This window comes from Crinia signifera, chromosome 1 (assembly GCF_055691185.1).
Source record: "Crinia signifera chromosome 1, ASM5569118v1, whole genome shotgun sequence".
Lineage (NCBI taxonomy): Eukaryota > Metazoa > Chordata > Amphibia > Anura > Myobatrachidae > Crinia > Crinia signifera.
Genome location: NC_139217.1, coordinates 91,774,999 through 91,794,091, shown reverse-complemented (window position 1 = coordinate 91,794,091; position 19,093 = coordinate 91,774,999). Strand labels below are relative to the sequence as shown.

The 19,093-nt window shown below is 42.6% G+C and overlaps 1 protein-coding gene and 1 long non-coding RNA gene across 4 annotated transcripts in view; both read right to left on the bottom strand.

The window, feature by feature from the left end:
- The window catches only part of LOC146026234 (uncharacterized), a 484,129-nt gene that overhangs the window by 201,739 nt on the left and 263,297 nt on the right, over positions 1–19,093 (bottom strand). The gene's annotated exons all lie outside the window — the stretch shown is intronic.
- Positions 1–19,093, bottom strand: part of DLC1 (DLC1 Rho GTPase activating protein) — a 377,085-nt gene that overhangs the window by 152,654 nt on the left and 205,338 nt on the right. The window contains exon 1 of one of the 3 annotated variants that reach the window (XM_083170047.1): positions 15,006–15,232. The exons of the other annotated variants lie outside the window; for them this stretch is intronic. Coding sequence (XP_083026173.1) covers positions 15,006–15,135 — 130 coding nt within the window. The 5' untranslated portion in view covers positions 15,136–15,232. Of the gene's footprint in view, positions 1–15,005; positions 15,233–19,093 lie in introns of those variants that run through there. 3 annotated transcript variants of the gene reach the window in all.

Sequence of the window (19,093 nt, the reverse complement as noted above, 5' to 3'; positions counted from 1 at the left end):
AAATGTGGAGAAGTATAGAAACATAAGCTTCCAATGTGTTTGCGTGCTGCATGTGTGGCTTGCAGGCAGTGAAATCATGGTTTGGAGTTAATAGACTGCAGCATTGCTTATTACATTCAGGTGTATGTGTTTGAGTAGTAATCAGCGTTAATTAGCCAACTCAGGCGCACGCTGGCATGCGGTATCTGTAGGGGTGGTTTTAGCTGGCGGTTGGCGGCCGCCTGTTTGGTGTCCGAAACGAACGGTGCCTTAGTCGATCGTGCGGTAGTAGCACCGCTCATTTTGGGTGCACACCCCCGTGTACGCCCATATTTACGCCCATTTTCCCTCATTATTTCGGCCGCTCCCATCAACACGCCCCTATGCCGCCCCATTACCCGTACGCTCGCGTACAGGTTTTTTCGCACGTTGAGACACCGGCCGTAAGCGTTGTGGAGTGTTCGCGCCGGCGCATTAGCGTATCTGCACATGCGCAGATCGTAAAAAACCCCGGGACGTACGCGTACGGCCCGGACGCTCCAAGCAGAATAAGGCCCATGGTTCTCATGGCTTCAAGAGGTTCCACACCACATACGCTGAATTAATTTTTCCAGTACTCACCTCTAGCACATCCAGTATCTGCTACAGCAGCCTGCAAAGTTATTGACAAAATGTTGCGGCTGGCATTTTCCACATGTGCAGTAGGGAAATCTCTGGGAAAATGGTAGAGAGTCTACTAGCGCAGTCACTCAGCTGCCAGAAAGAGGAGAGACAAGGTGGCGGTTTCCTCAACCGTCAGGATTGCTTTGGACTGAAAAAAGATCTTTTAAATTCTTGTCCAAGATATCCACTGCTGCTTCATTCAACCTTAATGCCTATTTGTGATGGCCCATATCGCTCAGGAATACCTGCTTGATTGACTACACAAGTCAAAGGTGTGCGGTGGCTGCGGCAGCGGCTGGGACTGCTGCGGTGATTGACGTCCATCTACCTAGGCGTCCCTGAGGTATTAGCAGCGTGTGGCTCAGTCTGCTCCCAGCGCCAGCTCCCTTTCCATCGGAGCCACGCTGGGTGTTAGCAGACCGGCCACCACCTCCGGAATTACTGTGTCTGCTCCTGGTACCAGCTCCCTCAACATCGGAGCAACACCGGTAGTAGCGGACGGATCAGTAGTGATTATCACCATACCCCAAATTCTGCATGAGCCGGTAATATAAATACTAACAATATACCTGGAACATTACAACTTGAGTGGTCATAATTGTGATTGAAATTAAGATCTTCTTAAAGACAGATTACGTTTAACAGCTATTGATAAATTGAGGAAAATTCCGGATATTTTAAGTGAATTGGGAGCTCGGAGCGCCTATTATTTCCCATAATATCAATATACATGGGTTATTGGAAGGCACATCATTAATTACCAGAATCTAAATGGACACCGTTGGATAATAGCAATTGTTCAATTATTTTTAAATATTGCTTAATGAATTGTTTTTGTGAATGCTGATTCTGTATGTTTTTAATGAAATTCTCTTATATTGGGTTTAATATGAATAAATTCTAAATAAGATCAACACAGTGCTCTCTCTTTTGTATAGTTGTTTTGTACAATATACTTGTTGTGCCAAGTCTAAAACAACATACAAGATTTAAATAATGAATTCATTTGAAATCAATACTGTAAGTTTAAAAACTTTTTTTGCCAGTAATATTTACCAAATGTATATCACAGTCATGATTACTTGATGTAAAGCTATCTGCCACTAAAAATTAGTGCACAATATAGGTTACTTATTTCATTGCTGGTTCTAAACAAATAGATAAATAAATGAAAATAAAAGAAAAAATAGAGCCTAAAAGCATCCTTAAAAGTACAATGGTCTTGTGATGACAGAGGAATGTGACTCTAGGTAGCATGAAATTGAAGCCCATAACTAAGATTTGTCATGTGGGGCTAAGCATGCCACCAGGTTTTGTCCAGACTTAATTGACACAAAAAATAATATGCCCAAAGGGTCCGACAACATGTCAGGACCAGATGTATGCCGTTAAAGCAGATCATTAGCATAATTAACACGCCACAAATCGCTGAAAGAGAAATAAGGCACAGAAGGGAACACACTGGTAGTTGTAGCATCTCTCCTGAAGACCTCCTGCTCATCCAAGTAAATGAAGATTACATTGTTCTGAAATTAAACTGTAGCTTATCTTCCTTTAATGGACTTATTTATACTCCAACGTACTCACACAGCCTTTCCCTAATCTCTATAAATCATATGAGGAACAGCATGTTCATTTTTTTTTATATGGTTAGAATAACTTTCCATCAGAATTGATAAAGAGTCCTCGCAGAGAGTGAACATTTGTCAGCCAGATCGTGATAAGACATCTGAGGCCAAAAGCAATATCTGACAAGACAGTGACTGCTGCTGCCAAAAGCAGAGACCTTGGCCTAGGCCGTAATTGGCGATGCCTGTTTTTCATTAGTTTCATTCAAGATATATATATTTATTAACAGTTTCTTATATAGCGCACACAGATTCCGCAGCGCTTTACAGAGAATATTTAGAACATTCACATCAGTCCCTGCCCCAGTGGAGTTTACAATCTATATTCCCTACCACATGTACACGCACACACAGACATTCTAGGGTTCATTTTTTGTTAGACGCCAAATAACTTAGCAGTATATTTTTGGAATGTGGGAGGAAACTGGAGTACTCGGAGGAAACCCACGCAAGTATGTATATATATAGTATACATAAAGTGCAGCCATTGCTTGATTTAAAGTCTCTAATGCTAAGTTGTCAGAGAGTCTAGGCTTTGCTTGAACCAAGATATGGCTGCGAGTGCGGTGTGTGAGTAGCAGCAACCTATTTCATAGCAGTGATTTACCAAGCATGGATCAGGAACCTGTAAATGGGGCACTCGGTTCTCTTTGTTACCAGAGAACTACAGTACATGCTTCTACCATATAGATTGAGATGAAACCTCTTTATATTTTCCTACAGTAGTAATATTTGGGTTGTGCAGCTGCACATCTATTCAGGTGCGATGCACAGGGGACTGCACATTGCATCGGACCCGCTGTCAGTCACCTTTTGACCATGTTGACCGATTACATGTCAGCCATATGATTCAATCTATTGCCTGGCAAACTAGACACAGTCTATGTAGTGTCTGGAACCCAGCTACAACCATTTAGTACTGTCATAGTTGGTAGTAGCTGGCCAGGAAAAACATTACAACAATCCCACCCGTACAAACCTGCTAAAAGTCTTGCACCGTGTGTGAAAATATCACAGGCTTGCGATTAGCTGCAACTCCATTCACAAGCCTCTCACATCAAATGATTTATCCGCTGTGTGCTGCCCAGGACTTACTCGGTCGCTGCGACAGAAACAGGCTGATGGAGGCCGGAGCTCACCTCATACACCCTCCCTTCAAACGCTTGGTTTCTATAACTCTCCCAGAAAATTGACGGTTATCACCCCCGAATGCTGTCTCTTTGTCAATAACCTTTCCGAATGGCCAGCGATCAAAATAAGGGATAAAGGGAGATGTTAAACGTGCATTATACCAGCCCCACATACATTAGGGCTGTTACATAGAAAGAACCCAAAAATTAAGACCAAACTAATACAGATGTGTCCTCATACTGTATATCTCTACAGCAGTAATGCCAAACAGACCCTGTGTCTTTTTGCTGAAAATGCATCTTAGAAGCAACCATAGACTGTGCTGATTAATTTGCTATATAGCTTGTATATATGTGTGCAACTGAGGGGTTTATTTACTAAGATGAGTTCTATTGAGGATAGGATTATATCTACTATCTTCTAGAATACACTAAATAAATAAGAAGTAGATTCTGATTGGTTCCAATGGGCAACATTCCATCTCCAAAGAACTCTTAAGGTGCCCAAGCACGGTACAATATTCCCAGTGCGTTTTGAACTAAATCGCATTGCATGCAAGTCCACCAAACGCTCCCGGGGAATGAACGCACACCCGCCCCCCCCTCGCAGTGAGGGTTGGTCCGCACAGGCTGCAAATGGATGTTTTGCATAAACATCCATTCATATACCTTGGGTAATGGGGCAGCCCGGCGCCCCCGTCCTTCTCCGCCCCCCCCCGCACGCCGCCATGGGTGTGTGCACCTGGTGAACCGAAAGTTCGCCGTAGGTGCACGCATCCAACATCTGCACATGTGCAGAAACGCGCCTGTGCATGCGTAGACGCGCACCATCGGTCCTCCGTGTGAATACACAGAGGACCGAATGGATGTGAATAACCCCCTTTATGTGCTGTGCGATGGGATGCCCGCGGTGCGCACATTGCATCGCACAGCACCCTCGCACCGTATGGGCATGTGGGCACCTTAAGTAAATAACCCCCAGAGTAAACAACTTTTTTCCATAAGTTCTGCTATGATTCATATATATAGTCAGACACAGATATATAAGTGTTGCATTTTTGCAATGTCCTACGTCACTCTGCATGTACATACAGTGGAGGATGATGCTGATGATGTACAGGATCAGTGTGCATGGTCAGAGGCACAGAGCATTCACAATAAACAATATGAACATTTTTTTCATTAAGACCTGTCGGAATTGGCAAAATCTTTCCAAATATGTACCCAGCTTTACTCTTATTCAGGAAAAACTAAAAATGTACAAGTGTATGGTTAGGGATTAAGGCCGTTATTCTGGTAGACTCCCTCGGATTCGAATTCGCATCCTTGTGAGTCACTCTAACCTCGCCATGCGAATGGTTAGCCGGTGCCACCCTTTCCCATGCAAGATGCATTCACAAGGCATGCGAATGGATGTTTTACATGAACATCCATTCACATGCCAGTGGAAACCTCCCCCATCTTTCGAAGGTCGTTGACTATCGAATGATGATGAAGGTGCATGCATATGTAAGAGTGGTCCAGGCCACCGTTACATATGCGTGTAGAATTGCAGGGAATTGGGCAGGCGCGTGAGTCATTGACACATTAGCATGTGTACACCCAGTGGTTTCCTGGCAACGCCCATGAAATGCTGGGCGTTCATATATCCTAACGGCCCAGGCTGGCATGCACCTGGAGAACAGACTTTTCGCTGAGTTCAGTCCCCGTGTGAATTTGCGGCCGAGCGAGTCAACCAGAATAAGGGCCTAAATCTGTACAGATGAGGAGTATGGTTGTGTATTAGTATCATGTGTATTAGCTGCCTATTGGTGAGGTGTTTGGGTTCTTTAAGGTTTGACGTGTCGGTAGACTCACGTTGAACCCAAGTTCGAAAGACAGGGATGATGCCTTTACAGGGAGATAGCATATCATTGTGTCTAGCATATGCATTACACTCTACCCTCAGCAATCTTTCAGGGTAGAGTGCCTTTAATAAGCCAAAGCATCTGGAATCCATCAACACCAACCTGATGTAATGAAACATTGCAGATGTTAATACAGTTTTAATCACCGTAACACAAAAATTCTTTCAAAATAACTGGATCCAAAAGCATGGGGGAGTGCTATCTAGAGAGTCCACTTTTTAACTGTACATCGCAGGGAGAATAAAAGCCTGTGGAAGATAACCTTACACGAGTGCAGAATATTCCCCAGGCAGTTAAACACAAAGTTTTATAAAAATCTGTTTATGCTAAATCACAGCCAAGGCATGAAGACATAGTGCCGCAGATGCAGTATATCGCTATAATCACTTACAGCTGTTACAACTTACATGGGAACTTCAAAACAATTTGTTCTCTAAAGATATATATTTACTGTATATGTGCAGGCAGTGATGTCGTTTAGAATAATGTGTTGTTTTAAAAATAGATTTAACAAATCTGATCTTCATCTTTCACACAACAACCCAGATGTTACCGATTTAAATACATTCTCATACATCATTATATATTTTATATATTTGTATTCCTTATCCCTGCAACAGTCTGCAATAGAAGCAATGATGCCAGTAACAGATGACAAGTCACTCATTTAAATGATACATTTATAAGGCGTCTAGTAAATTATTGCCATTGGTCTATACCAGGGGTCAAACTATTTTGCTCTGGGACCCCATCAGACAATAAAAATAATTACGGGACCCCAGCAAGTTACTGCAGAAGGTGATCACATGTGTAGGCAGCAGACAGCACATACATGGCAGCATTGTGGAGGCACAAAATGATGGGAGGAGTCTAACATAACAGACAATTCAACAGATTTTTCAGACTCCTTGAATCACTGACTGAGATTAGAGAAGTCATCAGCCTGATGGTCAGCAACATGGAGTCGCGACCCTATACTGAGAAGGTCGGGACGCACTTTGGGGTCGGGACCCGCAGTTTGAGAACCGCTGGTCTATACTTTAATTTTAAGCTAGCTTACTACTAAAAATAAACACACAGACAAAACTGCATAAGTTAAAAGGTCATAAATATTAATTAGTTGGTATAAGCCTATTTGTACAGGCATGGCAAGGAAGGCCAAAGGTTGTTAAATAATGGCGGTGACTAAAACGCCCCAGCTAAAGCATTCCTTATACCAGCCTTACTGATAAATCTGCCTCGCAACAGTCTTTTTACTATAAATCACAAAATTTAAAGATTAAATAATCTTGTGCCTATGCAGCCCTCGCTCAGTCTTATGATTGTATTGGTTGCAACAAATTACATTGATTTGCAGGTAAACTTTGTAATGTGTTTCTAGTTTTTAATCATAACAATGGCAAGAATATTTAACCAGTACATTTTGCATGTCTTTAGATGGTACACCAATGAGGGTTTTAGAAAGTTCTAAATCACGAACACCATGGACAACATTGTTGGCCAATGGCCAGCATTGCTGTCTTCCAATGCATTGGCATTGGGTTATATTATGATTGAATAAATCCAATATCAAGTTTATATGACCAAAGAAGCCACAATATGAAATCGCCCATTTATATTATAGATATGATTTGGATTTTGTTTCCATTATCCTTAGTTGACCGCTCATCCTTATTCTCCTATATTATGTTTAGATCCTTGAGAAAATGAGTAGCAGATGGGTTCTCAGCAGGCACAATAGATAAACAACTGATGGGGGTTATTCAGACCTGATTGCACGGCTGCGAATGTGCATGCTGGACGATTATCGAAGGACTGCATATGTGTTAGCTATTAGTGTGATCAAATCCAGCATCTTTATTCATCGCTGAATGTATGCAAGTTGATTGACAAGAAGCCAGCATTTGAGGGTGGTAACTGGCCGTTTACTGGGAGTGTCAGGGAAATGCCGACATGTTCATGCACTTTCATGGGGCGCGTGTGATATCAGCTCTGGCCCCGATCTGGCTAGTTCTATTGCACTGGCCGAGTAAGACCTGGGCGGGTCACAGATTGCACACACTGGAAAAATCATTCAATGGTGAGCAGTTGCGAATGGATTTGCAGGTAATCTCTGCAAAGTTTTTTCGTTATTTTTTTTTACTTTGTGTGCTGTGTCTCGATCACAACACATTGCTCTTCCCAGATGCAGGGGTGCAGCAGGAAATAGTCAGACATAATAGCAGAATTTGGGTAAAGAATGGACAATCAGGGGCGGCTCTATCATTAGGCAGCTTTGGGCAGCTGCTTAAAGCATCGGATCTGGGATGGGTGATGGGGGGTGAAGCTTTGTTGTACTTTAAATACCACCTCCACATTTTCACTTGAGGGGCTAGAAAGTGGTTATTGGTGGCAGTGTTGGGTTGGTGTTGGTACAGTAGTGGTGGGGGCAGAAGGTTGCTGGTTTGCCTGGGGTGGCACAAAACCTTACATCTTCCCTGCGGACAATGTCATTTTTGCCTCTCAAGTGTCTGCTTGCTTTTTCTTCAGAGTTCCTTTCATTTGTTCAGTAGACTGTAATTATTCAGTGCCAGCATATTCAGCAGCACTTTACAACTGGAGCAATCGTGGCTCTGACAGATACTTAACACCTTACAGCCGATTTACTGTGAATGTTCAGCAGAGGGCTCCCTCTTCTGTTCTGTGTGTGGACATCAAGCAGGGTCCTCAAAGGAGGGCACCACTGTGATGGGTAATGCTGCGCTAACACATGCCGCCTTTCCGGCCAACTGGTTACTTCCTACTACTCCTGCTGCCAAGATTTTCCCTATCTCTGGATTTTTCTTAAAACTGTCTCTCAAGACCTTCATCTATAGCAAGCTCAGCCAACCGTAATCCTAGCCCTCTGTTACATGCTCACTCCTACCACTTGTATCACCCCTGTGTCTCTGCCCCTCCCCATTAGAATGTAAGCTTTCACCAGCAAGGGGTCATCTTTCCTCACGTGCCCTTCCTTCTGTGATCTAAACCATCTCCATACTTCCTTTGATGGCATCTAATCACTTGGGTTTTACGCCACCCTAATACTAATTTCAGTATCGTCTGCTGATGCAGCTATGTTTATATACTCTGTACTTTTCCTATACTGTCTTGAACTGTAAGTCGCAGTTTTCTTGTTATGAACTCTGTAACTGGGCACTGCGGATCCCTTGTGACACTATATAATTATAATAATAATACCGCGCCATTAGTCAGCTATATGTAATGTATGTTGTTCAAGATACCAAATATTGCACGGAATGTTACATACATGAAATATCATTGACTTTTTAACGTTGTTTATTCCTGCTACAGGAGAATATAATCCAGGTTCTGATTGAAGACAGACCATGGAAAAAAGACAATTAATTAATGCTGTCCATAAATCTAATATAACTAGAGGGAATTTGCCAAATGCTTGCAGCTCTACACACACACACACACACACACAAACACACATACATACACACATAGCTATATAAACCGCAAATCAGGGCCTGTCAGCAGGGCTGTCTTTCTAACAACCACCACACCATCTCTCCACACACTTCCTTAAAGTGAATGGATATTAACACTCTGATTGGTGAATAGCTCCACCAATCAAAACGTTGACAGTCATTTACTATCTGGTTGCAGGCTCTGTTGGATAGCTCCAGTCATCCTCTAAACAGACATCTCCAATGCTCAATGGGGATCTGCCCAGTGTGCCTATACATTATAATGGACCTGACTGTCAGCCCCCCGTCAAACATGTACCCAGCCAGAATCCCTGAACAATCAACCGCCCATTACTCATTCGTCCCTTCGTCTCACTATAAACACAGTGCTGAATGTATAATTTATCCACCTCACTGTAGTAACAATAATAACAAACAGCCTTGTTTTTAAATGTCATTATATTTTACTTAATGTATTTAGTATTTACTAGTCCTTGAGTGTCACACCATACAATAATAATAGGTGTACCACCCCATCATACAGGTTGGAATGACTCACTGTCTTGGCTATGTATCATGTAAATAATGCTTAGGGCAGTATTCAATGAAAAAAATTCTCTGTGCATGGCGAGAGATTTTTTCTCTCGCCATGCACTCTCCCTGTTCCGGAGCCTCCTGCTCCCACTATTCAATGTATTTAGGACTCGCCGCCACTCGCGGCGAGTCTTAACCCCTGCAGCGGACGAGCGTCCGCGGCAGGGAGCTTTCAGGGAGCCGGGGGACGGAAGCAGCCAGAGAGATTAAAGTCTCCCTGGCTGCTCCAGAGGAATGTGGAGGGGAGGAGGGCTCCCCGGGACCCAGGCAGCACAGGCTGCCCCCCCCCTATAGCCAGCGGGGGACCCAGTATTCACTGCACCCGATCGTGCATATTAACGATCGGGTGCAGTGAATATATGAATATCTAATGAGCGGCTCGAGCGCTCCGGCCCCCTGCTGGCTGCACTGTGTAAAAAAAAAAAAAAATTAAAAAAAAATATTTTTTTTTAAATTAAATATATATTCATGTGCTATAAGCACATGAATAAAAATAACATGCCCCTTCACAGAAAAAAAACCCTGATTTTTTTTACACCAAAATGAAAAAAAAAAAAAAACATTTAGTTTAAAAGTTCACATTCCAGATCTCCATCAAAAGATGGAGAATTTCTACACGGAGAGAGACGGCGAAAATCACTTAGAAAGACGGCGAATATTTCACATTGAATAGGGTGGTTCACTTTTGGAGAGCAAAATGCTCCGTCCAAGGCGAAAAAGGCAAAAATTCTCCATAAAACACGGAGAATTTTTCTCATTGAATACTGCCCATAGTGTACAATCCGGTACATCATTCATGGAGAAATTCCTGGCCCATACAGTTTAAAGGTAACTCTAGAAGTGCATTATTCATGGAAAGTGTACCACATAAGAAAGAATGCATTAAGAAAACAAAGGACATTCTTTTCATCTCTATTAAGTGTATTGTAATGACGCAAAATCCACTATGACTGGCCTTTCCTTTCTATTAGTAGGACGCTGACAGCCAAACATTCCGCGGAGCGTGGGCAAATGGTTATAACAGCAAAGTCTTCACTTCATCCCTATACTCCTACACATATTTCCCTCAGACTGACAAATGAGCAAAGCAATCCATGCTAAGCTGTTTTACAAATATGTCACTTTAATTGACCTCTTATTGTAAATCTTTAAATGCAAGTTTTTTTCATTATAAATTCTGCTTTATGAAATGCCACATGGGCATTAACCCCGATAATAGAAGATGATAGCATGAACACCAATGATTTAGGAGATTGTATAACAGGTGCCCTCTCCAACAAGGTTTAGCCTAACGGAGGTTATCTGGCTCCAGTGCTATAAATGACATTGGAATTATTGGATGAAGGTATATGGTGATTGTGTGATGTTGAGAACTTGGATATAATGCACTAGTATTAAGTGCAAATACATACTGTACCTGATGACAAACATTAACGCAATAAACTTAAAATTATTAAGTTTAATAATTATAAACTTATAAAGTTATAAAATTACTTTCAGATAATCAGTTTATTTTAATCTGTAAAGTTTCAATATAATGAGTTTTTATTAATTAGCTAAAACCACTGTTTGATGATGCATGTTTTGTTTGCATGATATCAGGGCCATTTCCAGGGACGGGCACACCCCACTGGGACCCATAGGGGTTTATTTACTAAGATGGGATTTCTAATGAAGTTGGGATGTTGCTATGGGCTACCAATCAGAATCTACTTAATTATTTATTTAGCACATTCTAGATATTATTTATTTATTATTTATTAATTAACAGTTTCTTATATAGAGCACACATATTACGCAGCTCTTTACAGATAATATTTTGAATATCCACATCAGTCCCTGCCCCAGTGGAGCTTACCATCTATATTCCCTACCACATGTACATGCACACACAGACAACCTAGGGTTAATTTTTTTTTAGGAGCCAAATAACCTGCCAGTATATTTTTGGAATGTGGGAACTGTAGATAGCATATAATTGGTTGGCCATAGCAACAGCCTATCTTCAATAGAACTCCAATCTTAATAAATAAACCCCATATTGTCTAGATACAGCTGTGCTTGATGTACAGCCGTGTGACCATATGTGCAGGGACTGAGGCTCCCTCTTGCAGTTGACGCTTGCAGCAGCCCTATGGCAGGAGAAGAGTATCCATCTGAGCACTTACTTGTCATTATGTATTGCTACAAGATTTTACCTCTATACAGGTCTAATTTGTATGTCTAATAGAAAATAATTCTATAGGTGCCTTAATGCCCCATATCTACCATCAGTGTTATCCTCATGCAACTGCAGACATAAAGGGTAGGAAAATTGGAACAATGGTAAAGAATTTATATCTGGCCGGATTGAATTAGAAGTCCCTGACTGAAAGATTATGCCAGTGACGTGATCAGATAACCACTAAATTAGTTTTTTAGTTACAATCACTGAAATTAGACCTTTGCCCATGACAGCTATTGTCCAAGGAGGGGTATGACTCCTCAGGCTTGTCCAAGGAAGGGTATGACTCCCCAGGCTTGTCCAAGGAAGGGTATGACTCCCCAGGCTTATCCAAGGAAGGGTATGACTCCCCAGGCTTGTCCAAGGAAGGGTATGACTCCCCAGGCTTGTCCAAGGAAGGGTATGACTCCCCAGGCTTGTCCAAGGAAGGGTATGACTCCCCAGGCTTGTCCAAGGAAGGGTATGACTCCCCAGGCTAGTTGAAGGAGGGGTATGACTCCCAGGCTATTGTAGCAAATCTGGATCTCTCTGCGATATGTGGTGCCTGTGAAGATCATTTCTCCCCAGTCCGTTAGTAGCGATGTGAATGTCAGCATTAGATGTTATCACTCCTGTGCATTTATGACCTTGCAGAGCACACTGTCGAGCTCCATGGTTTAGCAAAAGTGTTAATTAGCTTAACAAAAGGAGGCATTTGATACTGTAGACCATGGAATTCTCACTGAAGGCCAGATTCTCTAAGCTTCAAAAGTGATAAAAAGGAGAGTGATAAACAGCCAGCCAATCAGCTCCTACCTGCCATGTCACAGACTGTGTTTGAAAAATGTCAGGCAGGAACTGATTGGTTGGTTGTTTATCACTCTCAATTTTATCACTTTTGAAGCTTAGAGAATCTGACCCTCAGCACCTGAAAATTTCTGGATGGCACAGTCCTTAATTGGCACAAAGCCTTTCTCACAGGCAGGTCACAGAGAGTTTTGTCTCAAGTATACTCAACATCACCATACAACTTTCATGTGGTGTTCCACAGGGTTTTTGCAGTATACATGCTATCACAATGTGGAATAATTACTAAGCATCATGACCTGGTCTACCACTGTTATGTAGATAATACACAACTGTACCTGTCCTGTACTGAGAACCCAATAACAACCCTAACTGGCTGTCTAGCTGAGCTCCAGAAGTGGATGAGTGCCCATTGGCTGTGACTAAATTCTGATAAAATAGAGGTCCTTAAGATAGAACATCAACTTCCAAGGACAAGACTGCAGCATAGCCAACCAACTGGACTTGCACATGGGGATTCAGTATTACAAACCACTGATCATGTGCATAATCTTGAGGTTGTCCTCGATGGAAGCTTAACCTAAACATCAGATACCATCCACAATCAAATCTTCATTCTTTCAATTGAGAAACAAATCCAGAATCAATCACTTAATTCCCTCTGCCTTGAGTCACACATACATTTGTATCATCTCGATTAGACTACTGCAACACTCTCTACCTTGCACGGCTTGCATTGCACTTCTTACAGCTGGTACAAAAAGGAAGCTGCCAGGCTGTTAACTAACCAGAACCGTTTCAACTACATGGAACCAATGGACCCATGGGTGCTCTATGCACTGGGAGGGGTTGAATAAGGAGGCAAGGGGAGCTGGTGAAAGGCCAGCACCACCCAAGAGGCATGGCAACATTATATTTATGTCATCATTTCTCCTTTGATCATCCCATCCCCATAGTCTGCCCTGATATACCTAATCTACACCTTATATCATCATATCACCCATCAATCATACCAGCCAGTCCATGGCTGCTAATATTTCAACTGCACTTGCTCTGCAACTTCCTTCTTAGGAAACAAAGGGTATGGATAAAAACCGAACCCGGACTCCAGACTGCTGGTATCATCCGGTCCCAGGGGTGTCCTGTATGGGGGGCTTCCTGCGACAGCTGTCACCAGGGAGAGGAGACAGGGAGAATAAAGCCTCCCTGTATGGTCCGGCATGTAGCAAACTCCGGAACGGTCCGGGCCACACGTGGAGGCTGTAATCTCCCCTTCCCCATGTCCCTGGTGATAGCTATCACAGCCATGACAAGACACCCCCCGGATGTGACAACCCCCGGACCGTACACTACAAGCTCCAGAATGCAGATTTTGATGTCCGCTCCGGCTCTTGGGATCTTGTCCGGGTCCGGTATTTACATAGTACTGGAAACAAAGAAATGTCAGATTTCCTACCCTCTGTCCAGATTTGAATTTGGACACCCCCATTACTCCACACAGGTGTGCCATTACTTCTGATAATGTGACCTCTCTCCTCATGTGCCTTTCTTAGAATATATAAACCACTGCCACCCTGATGATTGCTTCAGTGTCCTGTCCCCTGATGCAACTATCCATATTAACCATGTACTTGTCCTAAACTGTCTTGTACTGTAATTTGTTATGTGTTTATGATTATAACTATGCTCTGTAAAGCGCTGCGTAATTTGTGTGCGCTATATAAGAAACTGTTAATAAATAAATAAATAAATACAGGATATGGGTAACCCCCATATCATTCTATGTTATACACTTAACATGCTCAACTCACTGTACTGCTCCATTCTCAGCTCCTCTGGGGGGCATCATAATTAGGTTGTGAAGTGATGGCAAGGCGCCGCGGCATTGCTATGGCTTAGGAGTCCTTCAGTGACTCACTTTCTGGCACTGCCAGCTTATCAGAATGCTGGTGGCACTGAATTTATCTGACAACCATTGAGAAGTCATACAAAATAGGGTGTGTGTCTGGATACACTTGGCACGCAACGCATGCCTACGGGATTTACATACATTTTAACACTGAAGAGGGAATTCCCAGCAGGAACGTCATATTTTCCAAAAATATTCTATAAAAACTAAAAAAAGGAAGGTGGGTACATTCTATAATGCGGTTATCAAGTGCTCCGGAGTTCTAGAGATCATTCTGAGTCTGAGTCCTTGGTCCTTTGGCGTTTCCCTTATTCTGCAGATGCTGAGGTCATATATTGAAATACACTAGTAAAAGGCTGGCTCTGGCAAAGTCAACACTGCCCTGGAACAGAAAGCACAGAGTAACTGCCAGAGGAAATGCCATCAGTTTCTCACTACATAGCTCACACATGCCAACTGACACACTCCTGGCAATAAAACAGAACAGGGTTATTGCGAGCTGTAAATCACTGCAGTATCCTCCTCAGCTGGATTCAGTAAGCCCTCTACATCATTTCACAATATGCCAAAGATAAGAGCACTTATATATACAGTATATGAACCATGTACTGTAGATTGAACTGTACGAATCTCTGCCTCTATACTGACCACCGCACACTAAAGACAATACACCAGTGCAATGTGGGCATTAGAAACACTTTTAATACACTTATTATTAAATCCTTCTCACCTGCCAGACGTTTCTCTCTTGCATTTTTCCAGATAACATCCAGAGCCTTAGCAGTGGAGTCTCTAATGTGATCACTGAAAGATCTCCTTAGAGGGTTCCGCAATGGCTTCTCCATTATAAATTGCTGCATCAGTCTATGTCAAAGGGAACCTGCTGCTGGGCACCTCTTGGTCGCAGCAGCAGAGCGAGATGTTCAAATTCAGCTGCTGCAGTCCTCATAGACAGTCTGAGCCTTACCCTTCAGCATTCAGGCAATGCAGTCCTCACTGCAGACACAGGGCAGCTCGTACTGCAGGCAAAAAGTTGACAAGCTGCCAGGTTTGGCACTATAAGTACATCTGGAATATTTTACAAAGGGATGAGGACACAGGCTTCAAAAATGCAGGCTTATCATTCAGTACTACTACTGGTAAAGATGTTGTTTACATCTGGTTGTATAATGGATGTAAAAAAAAATAACAACGTGATCTATACATTTAGTTGCAATTCCGCGCTGCGTTTCACAGGATATGTATTAAGCTTGGTGATGTGACCGCTGCTCTTCGGATGAAGCCTTGCGGCACATCCGCTGCTGGTGCTGAGTTAGGGGCAGATTTATTAAGCCTGAAGTGATAAAGTGTGCGGTGATAACCCAGCAGCCAATCAGCTCCTACAGTAATTGTCGTTTTTTAAAGGCAGCCTGTGACTTGGCAGTTGGGAGCTGATTGCTGATGTGTTATCCCCAGCCGCCTTATTACTTCACCAGGCTTATTAAATGTGCCCCTCAGTTCTTTTCCCCTACATACTGTACACTTAAGGCCCCCATACACTACAGCGATTTTGGCTAATTTCACCCGTCCTCGATGGATTGGGCTGAGAAATCGACCCAAATTGGGTGCCTTTGAGGTCCCATTGGGTCCGATGCGAGGCCCCGTGCGCATTGGGCCTGAGTTGGAGGTCTGGTCTGACCTTCAACTCTCGGACCCCCCTCCTGTCGCTGGGGAACAGGGGTCACATGCGATAAATCACATGTGAAAGGCATTGCATGCGATCCTGCCGCCTGGGAAGGTCCTGGGCGTCTCCCAGGGGTTCGGTTGGCCATATACTGTAGTTAAACATCACAATAGTGTATGGCCAACTTTATATTGTTCTGTTGGAACCTGCTGTATAATGTATTGTTACTCTATAACTTTCTCTAAACTGCTCTGATGCTGAATGTAGGGCTCCTGTAATCCTGGACTGGGGAATGGACACTGAGTCATATCAGAAACAAATGCCGCTTACCCTTTATTATGTGAGCCAAGAAGGCTTGAATTCCCCTCCATCTGCATGAGAAGTCCACATGCAAGGGATACTGATTCTTCTGTTTATTGGTTGAGTGACAATAGGAGAATGTGGAGTGGGGCTTTTGCAGCAAGTGGGCCCCCATGTGGAGCGTGGCATGTGGAGCGTGGAAGATTACACACCTTTTTTTCATCCTCATATTCATATTGGTTGAATTTTATCAGGAAATAAATGGATTATATTCACAAGAGGAGCCCTGTTTAAATGTATATGGGGTTTTTACATTTCTCTAATGTCAGCTATCAGTCCCTTTATACCCTGCAAAGTCCCTTTAGACCCTTTGCAGGGTATAAGGGCTCTACTGAATTGCACACCTACTCAAGCATACTCAAATCAGCTAAAGACAAACCTATTAGCGCACATCCTTCCATGACGAAGGCTAATTATTGCACTCTCATCAGTAGCTGCCATCTGGACCTGTTCCTGCAAAAATGAACTCAGAAGTCACATTTGGTCTTCAGGGCTGTATTTCTGTAGCCTATGAAATAAGCATATGGTTTAATCTCTTCTCCTATAGGCTTACAGTATATGTGCATGATAGAACTTATGACATGAGACCTGAGTGGACATCAGAAATGATGCAAATGTTGGGTACTTAAGTGGTTATTTGATTGAAACCATTTTATATTATGTCTGACACTGTGCTAATGCTAAAGGCCATGAATATTTTTTCTAAACATTCATTCGATTTGCTAGTGATTTCTTTTAAATTCAACCCAAACGTATAAAGTGTCATACATCTAGTCCCATAAATCTAGTCATAAATGCCATGTTAAGGATGTTTCAGGCCAAGGAATCGTATTGTAGCATTTCATTTGTTACTCAAAAACAAGAAAAACAAGAGAGCGCACTGTGTTGATCCTTTTAGTATATGTTTTTACTTAGATATATTCATTTAATACAATTGGATACATTTGAAATCAAACAATAATAAAAGACACAATAATAATATTAATAAAATGCATGCAAAAATAGCACTATAAAACTTTATATATTCCTGATGAGCATCCGACTATGTCTCCTTTAGTTTAAGCCGAAGAAATTAATTATGCCTCAGTTCCATATAAAATAGTTCTGGACCGATGGTATAAAGAATAACAGTTCCTTTGTATAATAAAAGTTTTAGTCAAACAGACTATTTTATGGATAGGGCTCCGGATAAGAATAAAAAGGTATATTACCGGCTGATGAGAAGGTAGTAGAGATGCGGCAGTGATGATCCCCGACGAACACAAGTGTCCGCTTCTACCGGTGTTGCTCCAGATGGTAACAGAGCCGGTACCGGGAGCAGACGTTGCGGGCCGGGTCACAGTTGAAAAGATGCGGCGGTGGTGTACTCCGTTGCACACAGATGTCCGCTTCTACCGGTGTTGCTCCTGATGGTATTGGAGCCGGTACCGGGAGCAGACGTTGTGGTCCGGGTGGCCGCTTGTCTGCTGTCAACCAGCGTGGCTCCGATGGATTAGGAGCTGACGCTGGGAGCTGACAAGCTGGGTGAGGATGGAATTGTACACCAGGCGTCTCGATGTAAGTAGACGTCTCTTACCGCACCTTAGCCGTAAACTTTTAGAAAGCTGATGCAGTGATCCGGGACGGTCCAGAGCTTGAATTGAGGTATGCGGCAATATGGAATATTGGAGAGGCGGACATGAGACACGTCAGGCTCCGCCTGGACTTAATTGTAAAATCACTCAACTCAGCAAGTGAAAAAAAAAAAAAAAGTTACTTTGCTAAAAAAACAACAACTGCACAGGAACAGCTTGAAAAAGTAACTCTTTTCCTACTTTCTTCTATTCACGTTAATTGGAAGGCTTTTCTTTTCTTTGTACATGATGTTTCCTGGGGTGAGTGCTTTGCCCCTTTCAAGAGCTTCTTGAGAGCTTTAATTCAATCTTTTTGTCATTTCCACATGCTGCATTCACGGAACATCATGTGACTAGCTGTGTGCTCACCTTACCCCACAAGGCCTCTCTGATACCTGCTGTTGCATAAAGAAAGCATAAGCTACCAAAATAAGCATTGTTCATTTCTTTATGGAGTGTAAACGGCATTTAGGCATAATTCAATTATTTAGAATGTAATTAAAGTTTTGTGTTTCCAGAGTTCAGCGTCTCTTTACCACAGAACATTAGTGCATATGTTCTATCCACCTGGTCAATGTGAAGCCATCTGCTGCTGTACACAGCTACAGGCAACTGTATTAATGGGACAGTATCAGTTTACGCAAGATCAGCAGAATTGTTCCGTCTAATATATTTGTTCTGCGAGGAAGACTTTCACCAATTAGTCTGGCAGAACATAGAGCAGTGGTTCCCAAACTTTTTTTAATAACGGCACCCTAGAGTATCAGAATATTTTTCAGGGCACCCCATGGCCAAAATTTTGTTACCAAAAACAAAAAAAATAATTAAAGTTGTGCTTAAATGTCATCCTTAGGTCCAGTTATATGGTGAAGAAAATGATTCACTTCTGTTTATCCACATATTTTATCATTGAAAGCCACAAGCACTGATTTTACCTATTACATTGACCATAAATAAATTGAATTGGTTGTGGAGCAACAACCTGGGGAACCCCTGCAAGTGCTCCGAGGCACCCCAGGGAGCCTAGGCGCACAGTTTGGGAACCACTGACTTAGAGTATTGCAGGCCGAGGGCTTAATTCAGAGATAGATAGAAATGAAGATGCCTTTTGCAAGCAGCTATGCATTCCCAACCGACTATAAGGTTTGACCCCGCTTCAGCCGCCTATGGTGGATCCCTGAT